General features: G+C 51.5%; 1 protein-coding gene across 1 annotated transcript; it reads left to right on the top strand.

Moving 5' to 3' along the window:
• The first annotated feature begins 3,851 nt into the window (after positions 1-3,851).
• MAP1LC3A (microtubule associated protein 1 light chain 3 alpha) lies at positions 3,852-22,534 on the top strand. The gene is made up of 4 exons (XM_068419595.1): positions 3,852-3,956; positions 14,372-14,427; positions 20,671-20,777; positions 21,314-22,534. Exons 1-4 carry the CDS (start codon positions 3,917-3,919, stop codon positions 21,474-21,476), a joined length of 366 nt encoding a protein of 121 aa, XP_068275696.1. The 5' UTR covers positions 3,852-3,916; the 3' UTR covers positions 21,477-22,534.
• Positions 22,535-23,197: the final 663 nt, after the last annotated feature.

The raw sequence follows: 23,197 nt of genomic DNA, 5'->3' as shown, positions 1-23,197 counted from the left end.
GGGCATTAATTTATAGACTGTGTTTAATTTTTTTAGGTAGAGTTTATGACCACGAAGAACAGAAATGCTTTTTGAGGTCTGTAAAGTGGTCAGTCCTGCTATATGCTGATTGTTTGGGATTTTGGAGGGGGTTTGGGGGTTGGTTCAGGGTTTGGTTTTGTTCTGTTTTCAAGAACTGTTAGCAGTCCAACTTGAAATGTACTCTGGAGTTTGAATAAAGGGGTCTTGAAGAAGCTGGTTTTGGAGTCTGCAGGAGCTTGCCAAATCCATCTGGTCAGGGCAGGGCCTTGCTTATGCCACGCTAGTGCTACCTTTACACTAGCATTCAAAGTTAATTCCAATTGTTTCTTAAAAAAGGGGAAGGGATGGACGAAGCTGAAGAACAACTTGCATCTACTTACTATGGAGGAAAAGCTGTCTTATTTGGATCAGGAGCATCAGAGGGTCCCAGAGATCTGACCAGAAGCAATTCCTCTGTGCTCAAGTTAGGGGAGGATTTCACTTTTCCCAAGTTATCTTAAGGAGGGTCAAGGAAGAGAGGGGATGAAGTTCTGCTTCTTGTCCTCAGTTTGCTGAGCCTGGGCCTAGTCATTCATCTGGTAAAATTATCGAATTGAGGAAGAATAGAAAAATAAGTGTTATGGTTCTAGTCCTTTTCTCTAGCCAGCAAGCGTGAGGAGGTTGTTCAAAGGAGGGCCTGAATAACCTTTGCGATCTGTGCCTACAGCTGTGTTGTGTCGTGGTTGGAGACTGGCCTAACTGGCTGCCTTGGAGAAGTCAGTTTTCATGGATCCCTCTCTGAAGGCAGAGGGAGCATCTGCCGCTGAGATGTGGAAAACAAACTCTAACGTGTTAACAAGCTAATGAAAAGAAGTTTGAGGTATGGCTTGGGGCTGTGAACAGCAGCACTTGAGGCCAGAGGACGTGCTCTCTTGTGCTGACTCTGCTCCGAGGCAAGGCTCTGGCGGGGGAGTGGAGGTGGTAACATAATACTGCAAAAGCCAGGCTTGTAGCAACTCATCTATGGACCTTAGAGCAGCTCTTTTAAGCTGCTCCAGTTTGTGTTTGCTCCAGCACCCTCCAAAGCAACAATTTGTCTGCTTGAGATGGCTGAGCTCCGGTTGTGCAGCACTCCACATACGGGACATTTATGTTTGATCTTGTCTTCACGCTTTTGTTATGTGTAGCTACATCTATAGGGGATGAAAGTCTGGCGTAGAGAGTTACGTTAGTAGAGCTAGAGCAGCTCCTTGACCCGGTATAATCTGCAGGAAAAGCCGTGGCAGCTGGGGTGTGCAGGAGCAGCGAGCTCTGACAAACGCTGCCATGTCAGCAGAAGCCTGAGCAGCAACGTGATTTCTGTTGACAAAAATACACTTCCTTTACCAGCGTGACAGGATTCCTTTGGGGAGATTCCCCTCCCCTAGCACGGTGTCGCAAGCATCCAGAGGTGCTTATTATCGGTGGTGTTTACCGTGTAGGAATGCTGCCATGCGTAAAGCTTGTTGTTGATCCGAGGTCGTGTGAGGACAGCTTCCTGGTGCTGGGCTGGTACAGCTGGTTCCTTCCGTCTTCTTTAAACCTTTGATCCAGGGTTTTGGGGATCTGGAGCGTACCTCCTTAAATAAGGAGTTTTGCCAATGACATCAGTAAGAACAGGCGAGAGAGGTATTAGTGTGTGCGAGATTTTTCAGTAAAGCTGAGGGCTGAAGGAAGAAGTGTATAAATTGTACTCTGCTGTATTAGAAGTAAAACTTCCTTGATCCATGTCCCATTTTGTAAGTACATTAACATGCTGAGAAGCTCCAGAGCTTCCCTGAACCAGTGTCTTTTCTCCCACTCCGGGTGTATGAATAATCTTCTCTGGAATTATGGCCCCAGTCCTGCAATGAGGTCTGCAGGGATAAAGTCAGGGATCAAATCACTAAATGAGTGTTCCTCGTGCCCCTCACCAAAAAGGGGTTAACACTTAACAATAGTAATAAATCCTGAGGCTGCAGTCTGTGAAGCTGATCGGCTTGCCGTGTGTAATTCAACGTTTCTGCTTTCCCTTACGTGTTTTCTGATTAAAAGGACCTATATCGGAAATGAATGTCTGTACCCATATCTTAATTATTAAAAGTGAATCTGAAGAGTTTACACTTCCTTACCAGTATGTGTTTAATTAACTACTGCTACTGCTTGGTCAAGGAAAATCCATGATGTTAACCGTGAAAGTAATTGTTTCCTTGGGTAAATTCTACAAGGAGAAAAGAATTTGTTAAATACATTTTTCTTTTAATTGGTGACAATATTTGGAGCAGTTTTTTAACAGATGCATATTTCATGTCTTTTTTTACCAAGGTTGTACTTAATCCTTTAACATTTTGTGTTCACTTGTGTTTCATGCCAATTCACTGTAAACAATGAAACATTGCTGTGGCAGAATACAGCTTTTGTTGCGGCATACATTGAGGAGGGATATTAAACACGGTTCTTCGTGAAACGTTGACGTTCTGTTTGCAGTTGGTTTGTGATTCATTTACAGTAGCTCCCAAAATAGTCTGCCCTATTTGTAGTCGTGCTGCGGTCTTTAAAATGTTCAGCATAGATGTGGCTCTGAATGCAGTAGGGAAAACAACAAACTCCTTAGTTGAGAATGACAGAGGCAGCCATGGGAATGGCAAATACCTGATTATCTCGGTGAGATTAGTTTATGTCCAGGTTTGTTGACTGTAGAAGCTCACAGACACACCCATGGTCTGAACGGTCCCAGCAGGCATCCCCGCGTGGATGCTTCCCCTCCCACCCGCCTCACAGCATCGGTGTTGGCTAACGGGAGCCGGCAGTAACGCTCGGAAGACATTTGAGCTGAGATCTCCAGAGGAAGCCACTGCATGCTGGAGTCATTGACGCCTCTGTCACAGAATCCCAGCCTGGTTGGGGTTGGAAGGGACCTCTGCAGATCATCCAGTCCAACCCCTGCCAAAGCAGGGTCACCCAGAGCACGTTGCACAGGGTCATGTCCAGGCAGGTTTGAGTATCTCCAGAGAAGGAGACTCCCCCCCTCCCTGGGCAGCCTGTGCCAGGGCTCTGGCACCCTCTGAAGAAGTTTTTCCTCATATTCAGATGGAACTTCCCATGTTTCAGCTTGTGCCCGTTGCCCCTTGTCCTGTCGCTGGGCACCACTGAGAAGAGTCTGGCCCCATCCCCTTGACACCCGCCCCTAAGGTATTTGTGAGCATTGATAAGATTCCCCCTCAGTCTGCTCTTCTCCAGCTGAACAGCCCCAGCTCCCTCAGCCTCTCCTCGTAGCAGAGATGCTCCAGCCCTCTGACCATCTCCGTACCCTCCGCTGGACTCTCTCCAGCAGTTCCTGTCCTTCCAGCACCTTCTGCTGTCGCTAAACCAGCCGCTCTGCTCGCCCTCCTCTCCCTGGAGCAGGAGCACTGCTGAGGGTTGGGGTCAGCCTCTGGGTACATCGTTATGTGTTATCGGTAAACAGCCCTGCTCTGCCATCGCCTTCGTTAGTGACCGGACACGATGCCGCCAGCGTCCCCCCGGTGTATTTAGGGCGTTACAGGCCGCCGGGCGCTGAGGAATTCCTGTCCGAGGGGAAACGCCTCAGCGCCGGGCGCGGACACCAGCGCTTGAAACGCGGCCGTTCGTTACCGCAGCCCGGACCGGGGGGCGGGGGGCTGTGCTGGGACCGGCGGGCTCCCGGTGCCCCCGCACAGCGGCTCCCGGTGCCCCGGCGGGGGGCGGTGCTGCGGGCGGGGCGGGCCGCCCCCTGCGCGAGGCCAAGCCCCGCCCCCGCCGGGCGAGCCGCGGTGACGTCAGCGGCCCGCTCCGCCGCAGCCCCCGCGCAGGCCGCGCCGCCAGACGGAGCCGCCCGTCGGCACCCGCGCCCCGGCCCGGCCCGCCGCCCCCGGCCGCCATGCCCTCGGACCGGCCCTTCAAGCAGCGCCGCACCTTCGGTGAGCCGGGCGGGGGTGGGACGGGGGGGTCCCCGCGCCCTCCCCGCCGTGCTGACCTTCGGGGCGCCCCCCCCCACAGCCGCCGCGGGGCGGCCGGAGGCTCCGCCGCCGTTGGGCTCTGCCGTGCGAAGCTGGGTCGCGGGAGGGGGGGGGGCCGGTGCCGCAGCCGCCGCGCCGTGATGTCATCCCGGCCGGCAGCGCGGCGGGCGCCGACCCCCGCACCGGGGGCCGCACCGGGCCGCGGGTGTCCGGCCGTGCGGCGGGGCCGGGGGCGGCAGGCGCTGGAGCGGGGGACGGGTCGCGCCCAGCCGGGCTGGGAGGCGCTGGGACCCCCCCGCGTGTGTCCGGGAGCCCTGCGCCTGCCCGTGGGGATGCTCCCGAGCCCGCCGGGCCCGATCGCTCCCCGGGGCGCCGGTAGCGTCCCTGTGTACCCCGGTATTTAGAGACGCACCTTATAGCGGCCTCGGCTGTTGTCCCTCGGCAGGGGAGGTGCGTGCTCAGCCTCCATTTTTGATTAAGCCTGGAATAACGAATTTGTGCGGAGGGAGCGTGGTCGGAAGGGCAGCCGCGGTAGCTGAGCACCAGAAACCCGTGTGCGGGGTTTGCTGAGCCGTCACACCCCAGTGTCGTGTCCTGTGTGTCCATCCGAGGAGCTGGGGTGACTGGGGTGGGGTGATGAGTACAAGGGGCCCTGAAATCTACAGGGCGAGGGTAGGAGTCACAAGGTAAATATTCTTGTTTCACTCTTGCCCTGGGTCCAGTCTTTACACTTTTGACTGTCAGAGCACAATGACCTCTTCAAAAATTACCTTCCACGCTCCCCATCTCGTTAGCGTTAGAATAGTTGGTCCAAGAATTTGATACACCCTCTCTAATTCTTCTTGAGACCCCAAAGAGTTAATGCTCCCACCATACCCATCCCTTTGTTAAATGTACATGGTAGGAAAACTCAAACGCCGAGGAGGTTACCACAGAAGGTACCAGATTTGATTGCCAGGCCTGATAAGTGAAATCAGATGAAACATCAACTGCTGTTTCTCTTGACCTTTGCCAGCTGGCATTGGGAAAGGTGCGTGTTTCTGGCAGGTTACATCCCAAGGGGGGTATCGGTTGAGCTTTACTGCCTGAATAATGCTGAAATCTGTATATTTATGCCAAACAAGGCCTCATTTTGTGTCAGATACTGTCCAAACACAGGTGAGGGCGTGTTTCCTACGTGAGTTTTAAAATCGGAGCTTTTTCCTACTGAACTGCTGATCCAGCCCCTCGCTGCTCTCTTGGAAACTGTAAATATTTGGTAATTTATTGGCACAACCCTTCCGGCCTTGAACGCTTACCGAGCCTTCTCCTGGCACAGCGACCGAGCCAAGGGAACGTGCACAGACAAGAATAAAATGAAGTCTGGGTGCCCTGGGGTACTTGCTTGGGACCCTGCTGTGTTCTCCTAAACTGCAGATTAAAAGCCGTAAATTCCTAAATCAAACCCTTAGTAACTACCTGCTGTTAAACTGGTGAGAATCGGCTTATTATGGTCAGGAGGAGCCTGGTTTGCCTTTGCAGATTGCTCAGGCTTTGTACGAGCCAGAAGGAAAACAAAATCTGAGGCTCAGAGTAGTTGGAAGAAAGCAGGATTAAAATAGCCCAGGAGGGAAAGAGGGGGGTGAGGGAGTTTGGTGCTGGCAACTGCAAGTGCTCCTTGTTTCTGTGTACTTTCCTCTGCCCTTTTGCTCTCTCAGCTGACTGGGCTGCAGAGCTCAGCCAGGAGGAGGGGAGGGAGGAGGAGGAGGCCTGGCAGCCCATGCAGTTGCTTTAGGTCAGGGCTGGAATTGCTCGGTTGGAGAAAGTCAATACAGCTTGTTTTCGTCTTCGAAACATTACACAACGGGAGCAGGAAGCAATTGTTTATAATGCAGTTGGAGAGGGCTGATGGAAAACATTGCCAGTGACACTGTACCCTCAGAACGGCTTCATTTGTAAGGCTTCAAAACTTTATAGAAGTGGAACGGTTCCAAAAAAACAGAAAAAAGGCAGAGTCAGGGAGATGACTGTTTACAAAAGGCACCCAGGCGCCGGTTTCACGGCAGGTGGCTTGCTGAGGTCTTGGTCTGCCACTCCTTGCTGAAGACCCTGCTTTGCTCAATGCGTGTTTTCCCCCTCCTTGTATTTTTGAGATTTGTTTTTCCATCAGCGGCTTCTGCTTGTTCATCTGTGTTGTCTTGGGTCTATCCCAAATAAAATTTCTGGATTTCTATCCATCATTGTTGAGGACTTGAAAAAGGGACTGGCTAGGAGACACCCAGGGTTTGAGCCAAGGTGTGTTGAGGGCATCGAGCACTGACTTCTCCTGAGTTCTGATGTGCCATTCGTGGTGAGAACGTGATGCTCTGTGACCTGGTCTGGACCTTGGCACATCTGCAGCAGAGCATCTTTGGTCTGGGTGCATGGGGTTAACATCTGACAGCAACCCTCTGCCTCCATGTGCTGAACCCAACTGTAGATGCTGAGGAGTATTCTGTGTAATCAGAACCATTGTGGGAGTCCAAAACAATTCCCAGAACAAAGCTGTTGTCTGTGTCAAAGGAACAGGGTGTCCTGGCTGAGGCGAGAGTCTGCGGCAGCCTGACGACACTGTTGCACTTCCCGTAAAGAGCGTGAGCCCTTCGGAGCATTGGGTAGCGCTCGTACCTCCCACTGTGCTTGAGGTGGTGGTTTGGAATTGGCTGCTCTGCTGCTGCAAGGCTGCCAACAGGCTTCAAGCTTTGTTTTCCATGCAGTGCACAACCAGTGTGGTTACAAACATGGACCTTAAACCCAGACCAGGCGGCTAACTGAAAGTCAGTCGGCCTCGTGCCCCAGCTCCCTGCTGAGATGGAGGCACTTCGCAGTAAGACACGTACGTGCGTGTCCTGTTGGTCAGCTGGAGCCCCTGGCTAGGTGACAAACAGAGAGGTTTGACCTCAGCCTCTCCGGACTGAGTATTCCCATGCCAGGTTCAGTCCTCTGGGAGGTCTGCCTTTAGTTCTGGGGAGCCACTTCTCTTCAGAGGAAAGGCAGCCGTAGGTAAAGGCAGCTCCTCTTGGCTCTGGGGAAAAGTGAAGCGTTGCCTTCTCTGAGGACTCATCTAGTGTGAGCCAGCTGTGCTTGTACCAGTTGGAAGAGCAACAGTAGATGAATTGTCTGTCTCGCGCATCATCCTGTGCTTGTGGTAATGGTTTTCCTTGTTGGTGGCTTGGAAAAGCGGCTTGATCTTGATCTGAGGTTGCTTAGTAGGTCACCCTGTCCTCATACTTTGTGCTTGGGGTACTCATGCTCTAGCAGTTGTGCGTTAAGAGCTGGGATTCCTTGAAATGAGGCTGCTGTTGCAAGGGGGTGCCGAGCTGCCTGTGTCTAGTGGTATTAATTACCGAGGACAGTCTGTGGCGTGATTTGATGTGGGTTAATTTTCAGCAATGAAGAAAATATTGGTATGAGAAGAACTGAACAAACGCCAGCTAGACATGTAGACCACAAATACTGATTTTTTTATTATTATTCTTTTATATAACAAAAGGTCCTGACTAGCAGCCAGGAATAATAAAACCTGTATGTCCTTTGTTCGTTTTAATACTTTCTTCACTACGAAAACTTCAGATATCCCCTTGAGCCAGGAGGGTGGAGACTGATGAATCTGGGAGCTGTAAGACTGGTAGGCTCTTGCTGCCTCTGTCATCAAGTAGCCATGAGTCACAGCCAAGTCATCTCCCTTGGCTCCTGTGTTCCTTCCTTGGTCAGTCCTAGTGGGGATCACGGTCAGGAGAGTCATTCAGGACATCTTCTGGTGTGTCACCCTGCTTGTGTGACGTTCTGCAGTCAACCTGCGGCGTGTGAACACCTCTGGCTCTGTGGTCATGCCGTTGTTTGCTGCCTTTTGTCTTCAGAGGCCGTTGGGAAACAGGCTGTGAGAGAAAACGAAGGGATAAATTTGAGACTCGTGTGTCTGGCCCATCTCCCCAAATAGGCCCTGCAAATCCGTGCATGTCCAGACATGTTTGCGCACAAATAGCCATGACCCAGGCGGCGCAAAGTCTCTTTGTGCGTGCACGTGTGCGGTGTTGTGCATTAAATACGGCTCTCTCAGGAGTGCCAGTTCTTTGTTTGAGCAATTTGAAGCGTCCTGAGTAGTTCTGAGAAATGCGAGTGCATTCCTGCTGTCTTGGAGGCTTATGATTGTGAACGTTGCAAGACGGAAGAAAAGGTCAAGCGAAAGCTAGAGGGAAGCCCTTGCAGAGGACAGCCTCCTGACGGCTTGTACAGAGGGAACTTGCTGTTCTTTTTCCAAGGCTAGTGAAACTGGGATTAAACATTGAGCAAAAAAACCAGTTCCTTATCTGGAACTCTGATGCAAACACTCCGTATGCCATCCAAACCTGGCGCAGAAGGTGTTGCCCATTTGCCCGCCGTGTTCAGGAGGTGTAGTGAGTTGGAAGCCCAGTTTTAAGCTGTTTGAATGATGGAGGTCCAGTGCTCATCCTGCATGGCCCATGGCAGGGGTGACATGGTCCCGCGTGACCACAGAACAAGTGTCTTGTCGTTAATTTAGACTTCACAGTTGTTGTGTGGCTCTGCTTGGTCACGAGCTGAGCCCTTATCATGGATTTGCCAGATACAAATACTCAATGCTTGAGCCAGGCTCAAAATCATACTCAGTTAAATTTTGAAACTGCTAAAAAAAATGAAGGTGGTTCCTGTTTGCCTTTGAAAATCCATTTTCAAGCTCTACTCTGGAGCCTGGAAGATTGGGAACTTACGCAAATGAACAAGACTGCTGAGATCCTTGTGCAGTCCCAGAGCTCCAGGAGCTGGGCATTCAAAAATCCTTCCAGACATCACACATCTCGTAATGAAGCTGTAACAGCGACATGGATAGTCATGCAGACAGATCGTCAGTTGCTCCACGTTCACGTTGGTAATACCTTTCTGTGACAGTGGAGCATCAGGCTCTACCTACACCACGTTGCAGTGACACACTCTCCATCAGACAGTAAGTTCAAAACAATGTAGTTTTGGTCCTGAGTCATTCATCCTCCCTGGAGCCCCCCAGCTTTACAGACAGAAGGAGGAAAATACGACCAACAATCAGAATCACTGTCAAATTTCTGCACCACTGCTGTCCTCCATAGCCTGGGACAACAACCCTTAGTAGTGAGGACAGCTTTCCCAGGGCACAGGCGGCCTCGCAAGCTCTGCCCTTCTTTCCTGGATGTGGGAGTCTCCTCTTGCTCCTCCTGCAGTGCCACTGGCCTGAGAACAAGCTGTCCAGCGTTGGGCAAGGACAGGTCAGGTCAGGTGCTGTGTGAGCCATGACACATACACGAGGGTGTATTTCCTGGTGGTTAGAGGTGTCTGGCCTTAAGGTGGTGTGATGTTACAAATATAGTTATTGATGTTCATCTGGAATGACCTGCATAAATTGCCTGTGTCTTCAGCAGTTGCCAGCTCATCCCAGACATATCCTGATCTCAGACCATCCAATTCCTCTCCTCACAGAAAATCTCTTGGAGACAGGACCACGTTCTAGCAGCCCTCTGCCCTGGCACTGACCGCAGCAGCTCCTTGAAGTAACATGTTCATTTTTGCATCTGCTTCAGATCTGAGGCAGATCCCCCCCCAGGCTGGCTGGCAGGGTCTTGTGGATGGCAGTGAGAAAGGCACAGGGCTGGCAGCCTGCAGCAAGTGGCAGGGATGTCTGCACGCTCCCCTCGTGCCGTGGGCAGCTGCACCTGGAGCCCTGGGACGTGGGGCCACAGGGAGAGACAGTAGCTCGTGGCTGAATTTGTACTCTCTGCTTTGCTTTCCACACGCAGCTCTTGCTCAGCTCAGGGGCTGTTGACCTGGTAGCACGTTGATGATGTTTCCAGGTGCTGTTTTTACTTAATGATGTTTCTGTAACAGCATTCCTGTTGGTCCCAGGCAGCAGGGCTGGTGTCACAGTGTCCATCCACTGCCCCAGGGCAGCACCAGTGCCTGACCAGTGTTTGTCTAGTGTCTCCTGAAAAATGCTGTCCCTTATGCAACCGCACTGTTGGAGAACTTGCCATGTGTTTTCCTTCTGTTCCACCATCTGTATCTTTATCTGATTAAGGTCTTTTGCATCCAGGGCTGTCCTTCCATCCTGTGTCTGCACAGCACCCAGCACAGCAGAGACCTGTCTCCCGTAGCCAGGGTTCCTGGGCACTGATGGTAAAAAAGGTTAATGCTCAGAAAGTCTGGCTTAAAATTTTCTGCTGATCTCCTTAGCTGTCATAACAATCTCATCCTGCATTGCCATGGGATACGTGGTGTGCCCACATCTTTGGGAGAACAGCTTGGGAAGGATCTCAGTCAAGAAAACAGCTGAGATTCTGGTGGTTCGGGCAGTTTGCAAGCTTTGCTCTTGGTACTTAACAGTTGAAACAGCAGTTGGAGGAGAAATAGGCAATTTTTCTGGCATATGCAATGCTACGAAAATACTCCTGTCTTTCAGTAGGCACTAGCAGTGAAATTTTGCTAGGACTAACCAATAAAATGTGTGTGGTTTTTATCTTGCTGCCGCCTTGAGCTCTCACATCCTGGCACTGGGGAGAAGCCCAGCTTCCCTCGTGGCAGGTGCGCGGTGCCCACACCTGGGAGCAGAGACGATGCTCTTCCCTCTCTCTGCAGCTCATTAATGTTTGCTTTGCTCCCTCAGAACAGCAGCTGGCTGCAGCCCCTTCATCCCTTGCTTGGAGTCCCTGAGCTGCTGGAATCAGGTGTGGTGTTTTGCTGCTTCTTGCAGCGAGGAGGGGCCAGAGGAAAAAATGTAGCTGTGGACTGGGTTGTGTCAACAGTTCTGGTTCACTTTACGTGTAGGCTAAGGATTAACTATAGCCAGGTGCTGCAGAAAAGGGGAAAGTCTTCACCTCAATTAGCACAGGTATAATTTGGGAGAGTGGCAGGAGAAGAACAAGGCTTGTAAAATCAGACCTGCCGTGTATGAAGTGTGAGTGTGCAGACAGTGCTGGTGGAAGGGCGGAGGGAGCGTACCTGTCCGCAGTGCGTGCGTGGCGTGAGCTTGGGTGCCAGGCTGGTGTCTCCACCGGTGTCTCTCTGAAGTGCCCCTTAACGGTTTTCTCTTTATTCCTGTGATCTAGACTGCATATACATTAAGTTGAAGGTGGTATTTATAGCCATTCCTGGCTGTGTGATGTTGAAGATGCTTTCATGAGACACAGGATCAACCTCTAGCTCCTACTCCAGGCTGAGGAGAGTGTGGGTGACCATCACCTGTTTCCTACGGGAGATCTCTAGTGCCTGAACTGTTGTGTGCACAGAAATTACCCCTGTGCAGGGTTTGATGCAGGATGGCTTCTTCTGATTCCCAGACCTACTTGGTTGGATCTCCAAGGCCAGGATGGGACTGAGTGTGCTCCTTATTAGCGCTTCAGATGTCCTGGAAACCTCTGCCTGAATCCTCAGGCACCTGAGCAGCTTAGGTGGGGTTGCTCCCAACTGCCTTCCTGAATGAAGTTTCTGAAATGGGCATCTCCTGGGCAGAGGGAGAGGTGTGGTGCTTTAGGCGCTTGTAGTTGCAAATCACACGTACCTGCTGAAGGGATCAAGGAGCCCCTGGAGCAAAGCAGCACCTCCTGTCATTGCGTTGTGGTAACCTGCAAATGAGCCACCTCCCACGGGGTCCTCTGAGATGAGAAAGGCTACAAAAGCCCTGGGCTTGTCTGACCAGAGGGACCAGGTCTTAAGCTTATGGCAGGTCTTAAAGAGTGGGGCAGGGGAGGTGCCGCTATGGTACATCAGACTCAAGGCTAGTTGAGAGCTTTATCATTGGTGGCTCGTGCCCTTAATTCCTGCTGAGCGTGGAGTCAGCAAGGCCTGGAAGAAACGTGCTGCAGCAGCAGCCTGGCCTGCCTCTGTCCGAGGCACCTGCAGTCTCCAGCCCTCGGGGAACAAAGGACTGTGGTTTCAGGGGTGGGACCCTGAGACACGGACGTGTACCTGGATAGATGATGTACCGGTTTATTCTTTATGTGGCTTCTTTTTCAGTGTGACGGGCAGGGGGCACCTCTGGCTCCTCTGGGGAAGCAAAGGTGGTGACGGTTGCTGGCCTTGTGCTGGAGTTGGTGATGCCTCCAGGGAACAAGAAGGGGTATCAGGCGTGTGGCTGCCCTTTGGCGCATGCAGCCCAGACTAGTTGGATGCTCTGAGATTATCTACATTACTAGCCATGATAACACGCAAAGGCTGCAAATTTGCCTTTGGTGAATTGCTACTCAGACCCTTCTCATAGTTACCTGCATTGTTGGGGCTTCTTATGCAAACAGTTCTGTGACCCTACAGGGAAATGCCTGATGTCTAGGCAGTTCATCCACATGGCCATCTGATAGTATGGAGAGAGATGCAGGATAGAGTGGATGCTGAAGCTGGAAAGACTAGCCAGCCATGAGGACACACAGCTTTCTGCAGGCTCTGTTAATACCCAGCAAACCTGGAGTTGGCTGTAGTCAAGCTGCCTAAAGTACTTGCTGATAGGTGTTGTCCACCCATGCTCTGGATCTCCAGCCTTTCAGATGCTCTGTCCTTCTGAAGCTTGTACACTGTGAACACGTGGGAGCAGAGCTCTGCAGAAGGGGGACACACGCTTCTGGCTGGCTGCTCCAGTTGGGTGCTATGTGTTGGGTGCTTCTTGTCACTGTGTCCTTCAGTGTTCCTGAGGAGGCATTGCTGTACCAGCGGCACGTGCGATGCCGATTTCCGTGTAACTCCTTGCTGATTGGGACCTCAGGGGAAAATTGTGTCACAAGGATAATTCTGGATGCCCTGGAGCATTGGATAGGGTGAAAAGGAAACATGAGGAACTACATCTTCAGTCATAAAACCCAAAACAAATATGCCATAATTTTCCATTAAATCCAAATAATCTTGCTCTGTCTCGCTAGCCCATGGAGTCTGACAGAAGAAAGGTCTGGCGATTCCCAGCAGAGGGATATTTTCCTCTCAGAGGAGACAGAAATGGTGCTCAAAAGCTTCTGTGATCCGGTGATTTTGTATTCTTGTGGCCTCTAAAGAAACTCCAGTCTCTTCCCAAAGTAGTATCTAGCCAAATTCAATTTATAAGCCATTAAGGTTTTATTTAATGGTTAGAGGAGAAATGCTCAATGTTTGTGGGGAGAAAACACACTCAAACACATGCACTTACCCTGCCCTACATGATCCTGGTGGGTCGTGAGAAACCGGGGCTGCGTGAAGCAGGTGAGGGGAGTCGGGCTTGAAGCAGGTGCTGCGCTGGTGACTGTGTGTGCAGCAGGATGATCCCATGACAGATCCTGTGATACCCAGGTCTTGCATTTCTAGGCAGTCCTTAGTCATTGGCCTTCACCTCTCGGCTTGCCTACTGTGATCCATGAAACTGCCTCCCCAGGGCACTTCAGGCTGTTGTAGGCTGTGAAGGACCTCTCAGAGTACCAGTAATGCAAGGAGGAGTGTAGGTCTGTAGTGTCCCTGGAGGAGCACACACAGAGCCGTACCTGGCCCTGGTACGGCTTCTTCCCCTCCTTTCTGCTGCTTTGAATTGTGGAGAGTGGAGGGGCCTCTGGTAAAGCAGTGAGGGGGCATTGAAATTCTCCTGTAAGCTCGAAGAGCGTACGAGCTTTTATGTGCTGCCTGTTGTGTGTGTCAGTAAACATGAACTCCGGAGGAAAACGGGTTAGAAAGTGTGAGAACAGCTGCAGAAAAATATGTTGTAGGTGGGTCATCTCCTTGGTGAGGTTTTTCTTCCTGTTTCCACAACAGGTCTAGAAATACTTTCTGTCAGGCCAGTAGCTGTTGTAGCTACTGTGTAGACCTGTGATAGTGAAGGAGTCCTCCTTGGCAAGGCGTATCTCTTCTGGACTGAGGCACTGTGCCAGAGAGTGCTTGGAAGTGTGCAAGAGGCAGAAGGAAATGGCTAAAACCCAGCCCCAGTTGGAGAATGATCTCCTCTGGGGAAGCAGCCAGGAGACACCAAGAGTCTGAACTTCCAGAGCTGAGACCCTAAAGCCGTGCTGCTGCCCGGCACGGATGATCATGAGCTGCATTTGCTTAAGGTAGATTTAGGAATAAATCTCATTTAAGTCATTTGGTTTCCATGTGTGTTGCCCAGTTTTACCAGGCAGGGTAGCACGTCCCTGCCTTGGGGGATGATTGGGGTGGTAGGAAGCCATGAAGGGTTGATCACTGAAGCTGACACCTGGCTGACCATCTCACTGCTGCAAAATGTTCAGAAAAGGCCTGATGATCAGAATTTGCGTTTCTTTTGCAACGTCCCTCTTTGTCAGTTTGTGGCTTGCAGGGTGGTTACCTCGTTGTTGCCTGACCCAGCACAGCCAGATGTTTCTAACTTCATCTCTTTACTTCTTTCTTCCCAGCGGATCGTTGTAAAGAAGTGCAGCAGATTCGAGAGCAGCATCCAAACAAAATCCCGGTAAGTTTTCATTCTTGCTGTTCTACATTAGACTTTGTTCCTGTGACCCCTCGGTGCTGCTGGATGGCCTCCACCAGCCAGCCACGGAGGTTACAAAACTTAGCTCCCCAGAATCAACACAGGACGCTCTCCATAAGCCACCAGTGCCATGTTCATGCCTGCTGCCCAGTAGCAGACCATGTTCTCAGCAGTGCAAGATATAGTCTTTCTCTTAAGCTTCATGTCTGCCCTAGAGGCAAGGAACTGATTGGATCTCAAATCTACTTCTAAGCTAGTGCAGCAGGAGAAAACTCTCAAAAGGCCTTCTTTTGGTTGTTGTTGCAGTAGCTACCTGACTTTTCCTGGATAACCTGGTAAGGATTTCTCTGCATCTGCCCACAGATAGATGTGTGAGATGATCTTTGCTGTATTGAAAGCAAAGAGGCTCTGTTAGGATAATTCATGCCACAGCCAGTCACACCCATTCCGTGCTTTCCCAGGACCTGTTGTTGATGTGCGTAGGTGAGACTCCACGAATTGCCTCCAGTTCTTCCTGCCCATGTCAGACCTAATATGCTGTCTTGCTCTTTGGCTGTGAGTGTGCTTTTGATATCTTAGCTGAGTGTTTGCTTCTCTTCCTGAGGAGAACTTAGAGAAATAACACACTCGGGGCTTGCTCGAGTTAGTATTTGCAATACTGTAGCATGTATGACCAAAAAATGGGACGTGGTTCTAGTTCAGCTCACTGTCAGTGTTGAACATCAACTTTGTCGTAAAATTGCACACAATCTCTCAGTAATTTAGCCTTCAAGGCTTAATGTCTCAAACCGCTCTTGGCACACACTAGTCCATTCCTGCCTCACTCTTGATTTTAGCACAGCATCTTCTAGCAAAAAAGAATTCTTTCTCTTCCTTTTCTTCCACCACCACTGTGGTGTCCACGTGTTGTCAGCTCAGCAGAGGAGGACTTGCCCCTTGCAGCACACTGAATGCCAGTATGCCAGATCATCTACACATTCATTGCCCACTGCTTTTAACATGGTTTTCACGGCATTAGGCTGGCTCTGCGTTTCTGCGGAGTTGTGGCAGAGCTAATTACAACGCCCTAAAGCTCTAGCAGTAAGGACAGAATAGAAATTAATTGTACATAAAATATACACACATGCATATATCAAGTGCCTGTGCACAAATGCATGTTGCCTGGGAAATGAACAGCAGGAGCCAGAGCTCTGCATCCCCATGCAGCATTTTATTGGCATTACTGAAGCGTGGTGGGAGAGCTTCCATGACTGGAGTGCTCTCTGTGTTGGGGCCCCAGGAGAAGACCTGGCCCCACGGGTGTGGTTGACTGGGGAGCTGTGTGCGTGCAGGGAGGTTTAGCTGTGGCAGAGACCTGAGCCCTCCCACTCCTGCTCCAGTGACCTCTTTGTCCACTGCCTTACTGTCCTTGATAGTGTCCCGAGTGCCAGCGCTGTGAGAGGATGAGGAACTTGGCTAAATGCTCAGCTACTTTGCTTTCCTGGGCTGACTGACATGACGGGGGAGGATTCGTTTAGCTGCAAGTTTTGCTGGAGTGGTAAAAAGAATCGGGAGGAGAGAAGGGTGTTGAAGGTCCAGCTGTGCTTGTGTCATTGGTATCTCTAAAGGCCTGGTCCTGATTAGACCCTGACACCAAGTTTGATGCTGTCTCTTCTCTTGTACATGGCAAAGTCCCTGCAAGTCACTTTATGGAGGTTTCAGGGGTAGGGCTGCGAGCAAAGCCTCATACTGCGAAGTGGAGCATGGTGTGGGGGATGGCTGTGGGTCTGAGCGGTGCAGTGCAGGCAGATTGGCTGTAGGAAGGTCTTGATCTTCTGTGAAAGGGCAGGAGCTGTGTTTGCCAAGTGACTGGCTTCCCTGGAGAGACACTTGGAATTAGCAAAGGGATTTGAGCCCACAGTGAGTTAGGGAGAAGGTGGCCCAGGTCACACCCTTATTGCTGGCAGAAATCACAGCAAGCTGTGCTGCAGCTGCTGCCCTCTTCTTGCATCTCCACTTTCCACTCAGAGCCCTTGGGTGCCCTTTTGCTTTGACAGAGGGCCAGGAGGATTTGCAGAGTGCATGGCCTGGCTTTGTGCCCAGGGAAAGGCATTTCTCTCCTGTTTCCATGAGGGTACTTCCAGAGGTGGCTGAGGAAGGGGCTGTGCCACATACACATGGGGGGACTGCGTGGGGAGGGGGCTGGTGGGGTGTCTGTCTGAGCCCACCAGAGACAAAGCAGTAGATAACCTGGACTCTGCCTGAGGCATGGAGTCCTGTGCTTGTGTTGGAAGGGAAATCACACCCCAGGATGCCTCACTGGCACATGTAAATAGGGAGATAGGCAGGAGCTAGGGGCTCCCCAGGGTTTCCCTATCCACCTCGTGCCACGGGCTCCTTTGCTGTCTCTGCATTCCCCAAAGCTGGCTGCACCTCCATGGTAAGAAGTGCTGGCCGTAGGAACACGCAGCTCTTACTGAGAAGGGCATGGTTGTGTTGGCCTGGAGGTGCTGCTCACGCTTAGCTCTGCGGGGAAGGAGCTTCCAGCTGCCCCTGGCAGGCAGCTGCGGGGTGGCTCCTCCTTGGGCGGTCAGAGCAAGCAGAGAGCTTCCTGCTGGGACCTCCATCCACAGCCTCAGCAGATGCTTTAGAAATCATCTTCTGCCCTGTTAGAGGACAGACCGAGCTTACGCCTCCCCGTCGCCCTCGCCTGCTGCCAGGCCCAGTGCTCTCTTCCTGGAGCCCATTGAACTGGGGCCTGTTGAGGAGCAGCTGCAAGCTTTAAGCTGGCTCTGGTGAGCCTTGGAGAACCTAAAACCACTAGGGAACAGCTTGTGCTGGGCAGCAACAGGAGCAAACCATTTCCCAAAGCACTGTAATGCTAAATTCAGCAAGGCCTAGTGAGTCACGGGCTGCACGGCTGCAGAGAGTGGGTTAGGGCAGAGCGGCCTCTCGTGCTGGTAGGGAAGGCTGAGGGTGTGTTTGGGCCATGCAGAGAGGCCTCTGTTAGGTTATGTGATAAAAAGCTCATCTGCGCACCCACAGAGGAGCACGGAGAGGCAATGGCAGGTGGGGGAGCCCAAATAATGCCCTGCCCTGGCACGATGGTGGATGGAAACCCAAATTATGGACTTGGAGGAAGGGACAACCTTCTCTGGACTCCTGTGAGGGCAGTTCCAGGGAGCTGCAGACCCAGTGTCCAGGGCTGACACAACTCAAGATGGATCAACAGCAGAGCACCTTTTGGACTGAGTGAGGTTACTGTATATATTCCCACTAAAGGACCTCCACCCTGCTCAGTCGGAGGGGGACAGGGTGAGGCTGTTGGTGCTGTGTGTGTTCGTGTGAGTGCTCTGCCTGTCTCTGTTGATCTCTGGCTGGCCCTGGGTATAGGTACGTATGTGTTACATATGTGCATTTGTGGGTGTGTGCCTACTGGGAATACGATCCCAGCCTTGCTGCTGGTTGGACTTGGGGGCATGGGGTGGTGGCAGCCTTGCCTCTCAGGCTGCCAAATCTGGCCCCATTCCCTACCAAAATCCCTTCCCACCTCTTCAGACTGGGCCCAGAACAAAGGTTGAGTTTATAAATGCTGCCCAAGCCGCCTCTGGGATCGGACTGGGAAGGCAGGCTCTGCCCTAAGCCTTTCCACCTCTGTCCAGCTTGTGTTATTTCTGCAGTGAGATCTGTGGTGGGTTCCCACTGCAAGAGCAGGTGTCCCACGCTGAGGAACAACCTGGCCTTAGGCAGCAGCTTGGAAGAGGATACGGGAGGGGAGGTGGCTTTGTACACAGGTCCTGTGGCCACAGGGATGTAACACTAGCATTTGATCGTGCATTTCCCTCCAAAGCTAGACAAGAACGTTTTGTCCATTGGCCACCTGTTCCCATGGCTGGGTTACCCGAGTAGCACCTCATGCTCTGGAAACAGAAACTCTTGGAGCTGTTCTACATGACAGGCCCTCTGTCTGCTCAGGGCACAAGGCAGCTGCTGCTTTAACAGTCAGGACATCCTTCGTAGCCCATTCTTGGACTAATTGAGAGGCTTTTCTTTGTGGGATGGAACTGGCTGGTAATGAGAGACGTTTGCATCTGTTCGTGCTGGATGGAAGTGAGAAATGAGGCAGAGCCCCTGTGTACAGGACCCTCTCTGCATGTAAAGGCATACACACAAACCGCTGCTGCGTAGCTGCCCCTTTGTGCAAACTGCTGTTAAAAACTTGAGGTCCTGCTGCTGCCTCTGTGTTTCCCAGTGACCAGAGCAGCATCCCTGCACGTGGCTGTTGTGAGCGTCCAGCCCCTTGGGACTATTCATCTCCCTGTAGCCAAAATACTCATCTGTCCAAATAAGACTCAAATGAAATACAGTAGGATGGTTCTGCTTGTCTTTGTCCTTCCTCTGCCCTCCTCCTGGAGGGAGGAAGGGACGTTAGCAGGATGGTAAGGGGCATCCTGATGCATGATTTAGCCTGTTGCAGAAAATCGTTCTTTAATCAGGTCCTCATCTTGCAGAAGGGGCCGAAGGAGCCATACCTGGCTTTCCCTGGTGTTTTTCTCTGGCACTCTTGCTCTGTATCGAGAGGAGACATGGCCAATGTGAGAATACATTGGTGGACTCGTGGGGGCCTTTGTATGCTGCTTGTCCGGCCTCCAGGCTCCTGGGCTCTCCTTGTGTGAACTTTGTCCAGGATGGGCTCTTCAGAGGGCATTTAGGGGCAGAGCTCTCACCAAGGTGCCTCGCACCCCTCCCTCATCTGGCAACTGCCTGCCACGCAGCCTGGCCCATCCTGGTGGGCCCTGAGATAAGCCCTGCAGCCTGGGGAACTCCTCAGACATTCCCAGCTCACTGGTGATACCGCAGCATCCCAGCCAGGGCGTCTGATTTGGCTTTGGTGTAGGCCGGCAGCGGGAGTTACAGTGCTGCTGCTGACGGAGGCTGGTGTGTCAATAAATGATCAAGGGAAAGGCAAATCCATGTTCCCAGAGGTTCTCCTGATGCTTTTGGCTCCACAGAGCCATCTCCTGGGGATCCTGATCTCTGCGTGCTCCTCCAGCCCTCCGCTGTCCAAAGGCATTTGCAGTCTCCTGTATAATTTTGGAAAAGACCTGGGAAAATTATTTATGGGAACTCCGTGCTTTATAGTGAAAAATAATGTTCAGTCTCATCTCCTCTCTCGTCCTCGCAGAGGACCCTGAACTGATGAGTACACAAGTGTCTTTCTATGGAGAAAACAACCAGGCAGTGGAGAGATGTGAGAGTCAGAGTATCACTGTAATGGGAATGTATGGAGCTTTATAAGTAATGTGATTACTTATTTTGACTGCCTGCCACCTTGTTTCTTGGAACACAAACAGTACATTGCCAGGCTGGTTTAGAACAGCAGTTGTAGCTGTCAGCAGACACTCCTTAACAGAAGAAATTCATTAATTACAATAGCAGGAAAACTAAACAGAAATCATTGTTCAGCTGTTTCAGAATGTAGGTGTGGTAAGAGCTTTCCCAGGCAAGACCTCGTGCAGGGGAGGACAGCTTGGGCTGTCCCCGTGGTGGCACCGTGCTGAAGTGCCCTGGAAGCTCACCAGAGAGTTGTGGTGGCACATGGGGGAAGTGGCCGTGGGTTTCTGATCCTTTTTTTGGAGTCAGTGTGTCTGAGTGTTAGCATGAGGAGTGGGAGTGGTGACTCCCCCTTTCTGAAGGAATGCCTTGGGTGGCCACAGTGGTTTTTAAAAACTGCTTGTTTGGGGAATATCTGCAGCTCTTCCTGAGCAAGCAGGGTGACGCTGAACGGCAACAACCTGGAGCTGTGGCACAAAAGGGAAGGAAAATGTCTCTTGCTGTGCACCGTGAGTTCTGTCCTTAGCCCAAGCCAGCAAAACCTGTGGTTTTGGTCAGTCTGAAAGTGATGTTACAATGCACTTCACTTCTCTTCTGGATCTCCTGCATGTCAGGTAGCTAAATCAATCCACTAATACCTACTGTTTCTCAGCCAGCCAGAGCAATTGATGCTTTAGTTCACTTATCTTGGATGCTCTGCACCATCTGGCTCAGGCAGACAGATGACTCTTTGCTGAAGAGCTGTCTGAAGCCAACCTGATGGTCACTGCTCATGTCCGTTGTTTTGGTTTCCTGTGAGGGTGAAGCAAAGTGAGGCCTTACCTCAACTTTTCCACTTGTGCTAGTTTGATTTGTGTTTGACCTTGGGGCACTGTGAACTGTGGCTAACCCTACCATTGACTTTCTCCCCAGGTCATCATCGAACGCTATAAAGGGGAGAAGCAGCTGCCAGTGCTGGACAAGACCAAGTTCCTTGTCCCAGACCATGTCAACATGAGTGAATTGGTCAAAATCATCCGGTGAGTGAGTTGGCCCCAGCTGGCACGGTGTGAACCTGTCTTCACCCACAGGCCCTGAACACAGAGAGGTGGGGTGAGGATGAGGCAGAGGCAGCTGCTGAGGGTGGGGATGGGGACATGACAGCCACAGCATCCTTGTGTTGTGGTACAGACTGTTTGGGGGGTCGAGGAGGGGCAGGTTCTTAGCATCTAGTGAAGGACTGTGACCTCTCCCTCAGAGGGACACTCCATGAACTGATGAGGGGGACTCCAATCCCCTTCTTTTGTCCTTCAGCTCAGATGGAAGAGGCCCCTCTGCTTTGCCCCAGCCAGCAGTGCTTGGAGAAAGGGGCTTTGCAGAGTCCCAACTCAGGAGGCCTTGGAGCCCCGAGCAGCTCATCTGGGCTCATAGACACCATGTCCTGAGCGTGTGGGAGGAGGTCCTAGCTGTGCTGGCCTGGCCATGTGTGAACAGTGTTGCTGGGGGAGGTAAAACTTGCTGTCACGGTGCCTACCCCAGGGGGTTGACCCAAGCCCTCCTGCCCTTGCCCCCACAGGCGTCGCTTGCAGCTGAATCCCACCCAGGCTTTCTTCCTGCTGGTGAACCAGCACAGCATGGTGAGTGTGTCCACCCCCATCTCGGAGATCTACGAGCAGGAGAAGGACGAGGATGGCTTCCTCTACATGGTCTATGCTTCCCAGGAGACCTTTGGCTACTGAGGCCTGCTGAGGGGTGGCACGTGGAGACAGATGAACTGTGGCGCGCAGGCCCCCGGCCTTGGAAGACGACACAACCAGAGGCTCACAAGAGGGGGGCTGTGCTGACTCCCTTTCTCTCCCTCCCTCCCTCCCCACCCCATCACCCTGTCACCAAAGAGGCTCGTGGCGCGTGTGGGACTCGCACAACCCTTCACCTCTGTGTAGATTAGTCCCACTCCCTCCACACACGCGCACCCACGTGCGCACCCACGTACAGACACCCCGGCGCGCGCGTGGGGCCTCGCCTTCCCATCCCATCCCCTTCGTGTCACCTTCAGCTGCTCTCGCTGTGCTGTGTCCGTGTACGTGTTTGCAGCCTGCTGCCAGACCAGCGGTGATGGAGAGGGGCCGGGACGCTGTCGCCTTCCCTTCCAGCCCAGGGAGAGCCGCCTCTCCTCCGAGCCACTAATAGAGGGCAGGAGGTCTGCACAAGCAGCAAACAGATGTTACCGTTGCTCCTGAGTTTTAATTGATTTTAATTACACCCATATCAGATTCTTGGTGCTACTGAGTAGATGTAGGCGTCTCTATAGGCCTGTGGATAATGTATATCCTTTAGATTTATTTTATTGGTTTTTTTGTTGGGGTTGTTTTTTTTTTTTTAGGGATAGATTGGAATGGGGAGAGGGGGGAATCTTTCCTGTTCTGTAGGTAAATAAATTGGGCTTCATTGCACTTTAAAGCATAGTAGATGTCAGAGTGGAATTTACTTTTAATTTATACAGGTTTGCCATATATAGTGCTGCTCCTCTGTTGACAGTTGTATCTAGATTGTCTTTGTTTCTTTTTTTTAAAAAATAAAATTGATTTCCCTTCTCTCTGTCTCCCCATTGCATGCAATTTTTCAGTCTCAGTGTGACAAAGTTTGCTCAAGGAATGTACTGATTTCTATTTGCTATGTTCCCATTCCTGTTTCTCATGTATTATACCAAAAAATGTATATGATAAAATCCCCCTCAGTTTCATCTATACAAAGGTATATATATATAAATATATATATAAAATAAACATAAATTCAAGTCGTGTCTTGTAGGAATGTTCTGTTCCCATCTCATTTGTCTATGTTAATGTCCCTAGTACCACGTAAGAGTGATGCGTGTTCCCCGTGTTCGCTGGTGCATGGTTTGTCCACCATTTGCATGTACAATGGAGCTCGTTAGTCCAGGCTACGGCAAAAGTGGCTGGCTGGGGCTGAGGGGCTGAGCCAAAGGTGGGAGCTTGGTTTAGAGGGCAGAGCACTGGCTAGTGGTGTGGGAAACGTGGTTATCCTTGGCCTACCTGTGACATAGTGTTAGGTAAGTCTCTTCTCCTGTGACCAAGTTTCCTCATCTGGGAAAAAAAAAATGAGGTGGAGGGTATTTGCAAAGTCTGCTTTTAAAGGAAACTCTGAGCAGTGCAGAAAATCTCCCTGAGCACCGAGTCAAAAGTGTTTTCCCAGGCAAGGCAGGAGCTGATGGCCATTTAGCATTTCAGTGTGTTTCCCTGCTCTTCGGCTTGCTCTATCTCCTTTGCATTGCCCAGCAGAAAAGGGTTTAGATACTGTTTGCCTGAGCAGGAGCTGACTGTCTTGTTAATGCCTTATGCCTGCAGGGAATCTTCTGCCCAGGGAAGGAGCTGGGGCAAGGGACAGATCGAGCAGAGTGTGCACAGGGGGTCAGTGCTGAAGAAAGATGGTGGGAAGC

This window comes from Nyctibius grandis, chromosome 28, assembly GCF_013368605.1.
Source record: "Nyctibius grandis isolate bNycGra1 chromosome 28, bNycGra1.pri, whole genome shotgun sequence".
NCBI lineage: Eukaryota > Metazoa > Chordata > Aves > Nyctibiiformes > Nyctibiidae > Nyctibius > Nyctibius grandis.
The sequence above is the reverse complement of the archived record's forward strand: the minus strand, read 5'-3'. Positions and strand labels throughout refer to the sequence as shown.

Coding starts and splice junctions, on each gene's coding strand:
- MAP1LC3A (XM_068419595.1), top strand. CDS start 3,917: ATGCCCTCGGACCGGCCCTTCAAGCAGCGCCGCACCTTCG. Junction 14,428..20,670: donor AGCATCCAAACAAAATCCCG/GTAAGTTTTCAT, acceptor CTTTCTCCCCAG/GTCATCATCGAACGCTATAA. Junction 20,778..21,313: donor GAATTGGTCAAAATCATCCG/GTGAGTGAGTTG, acceptor TTGCCCCCACAG/GCGTCGCTTGCAGCTGAATC.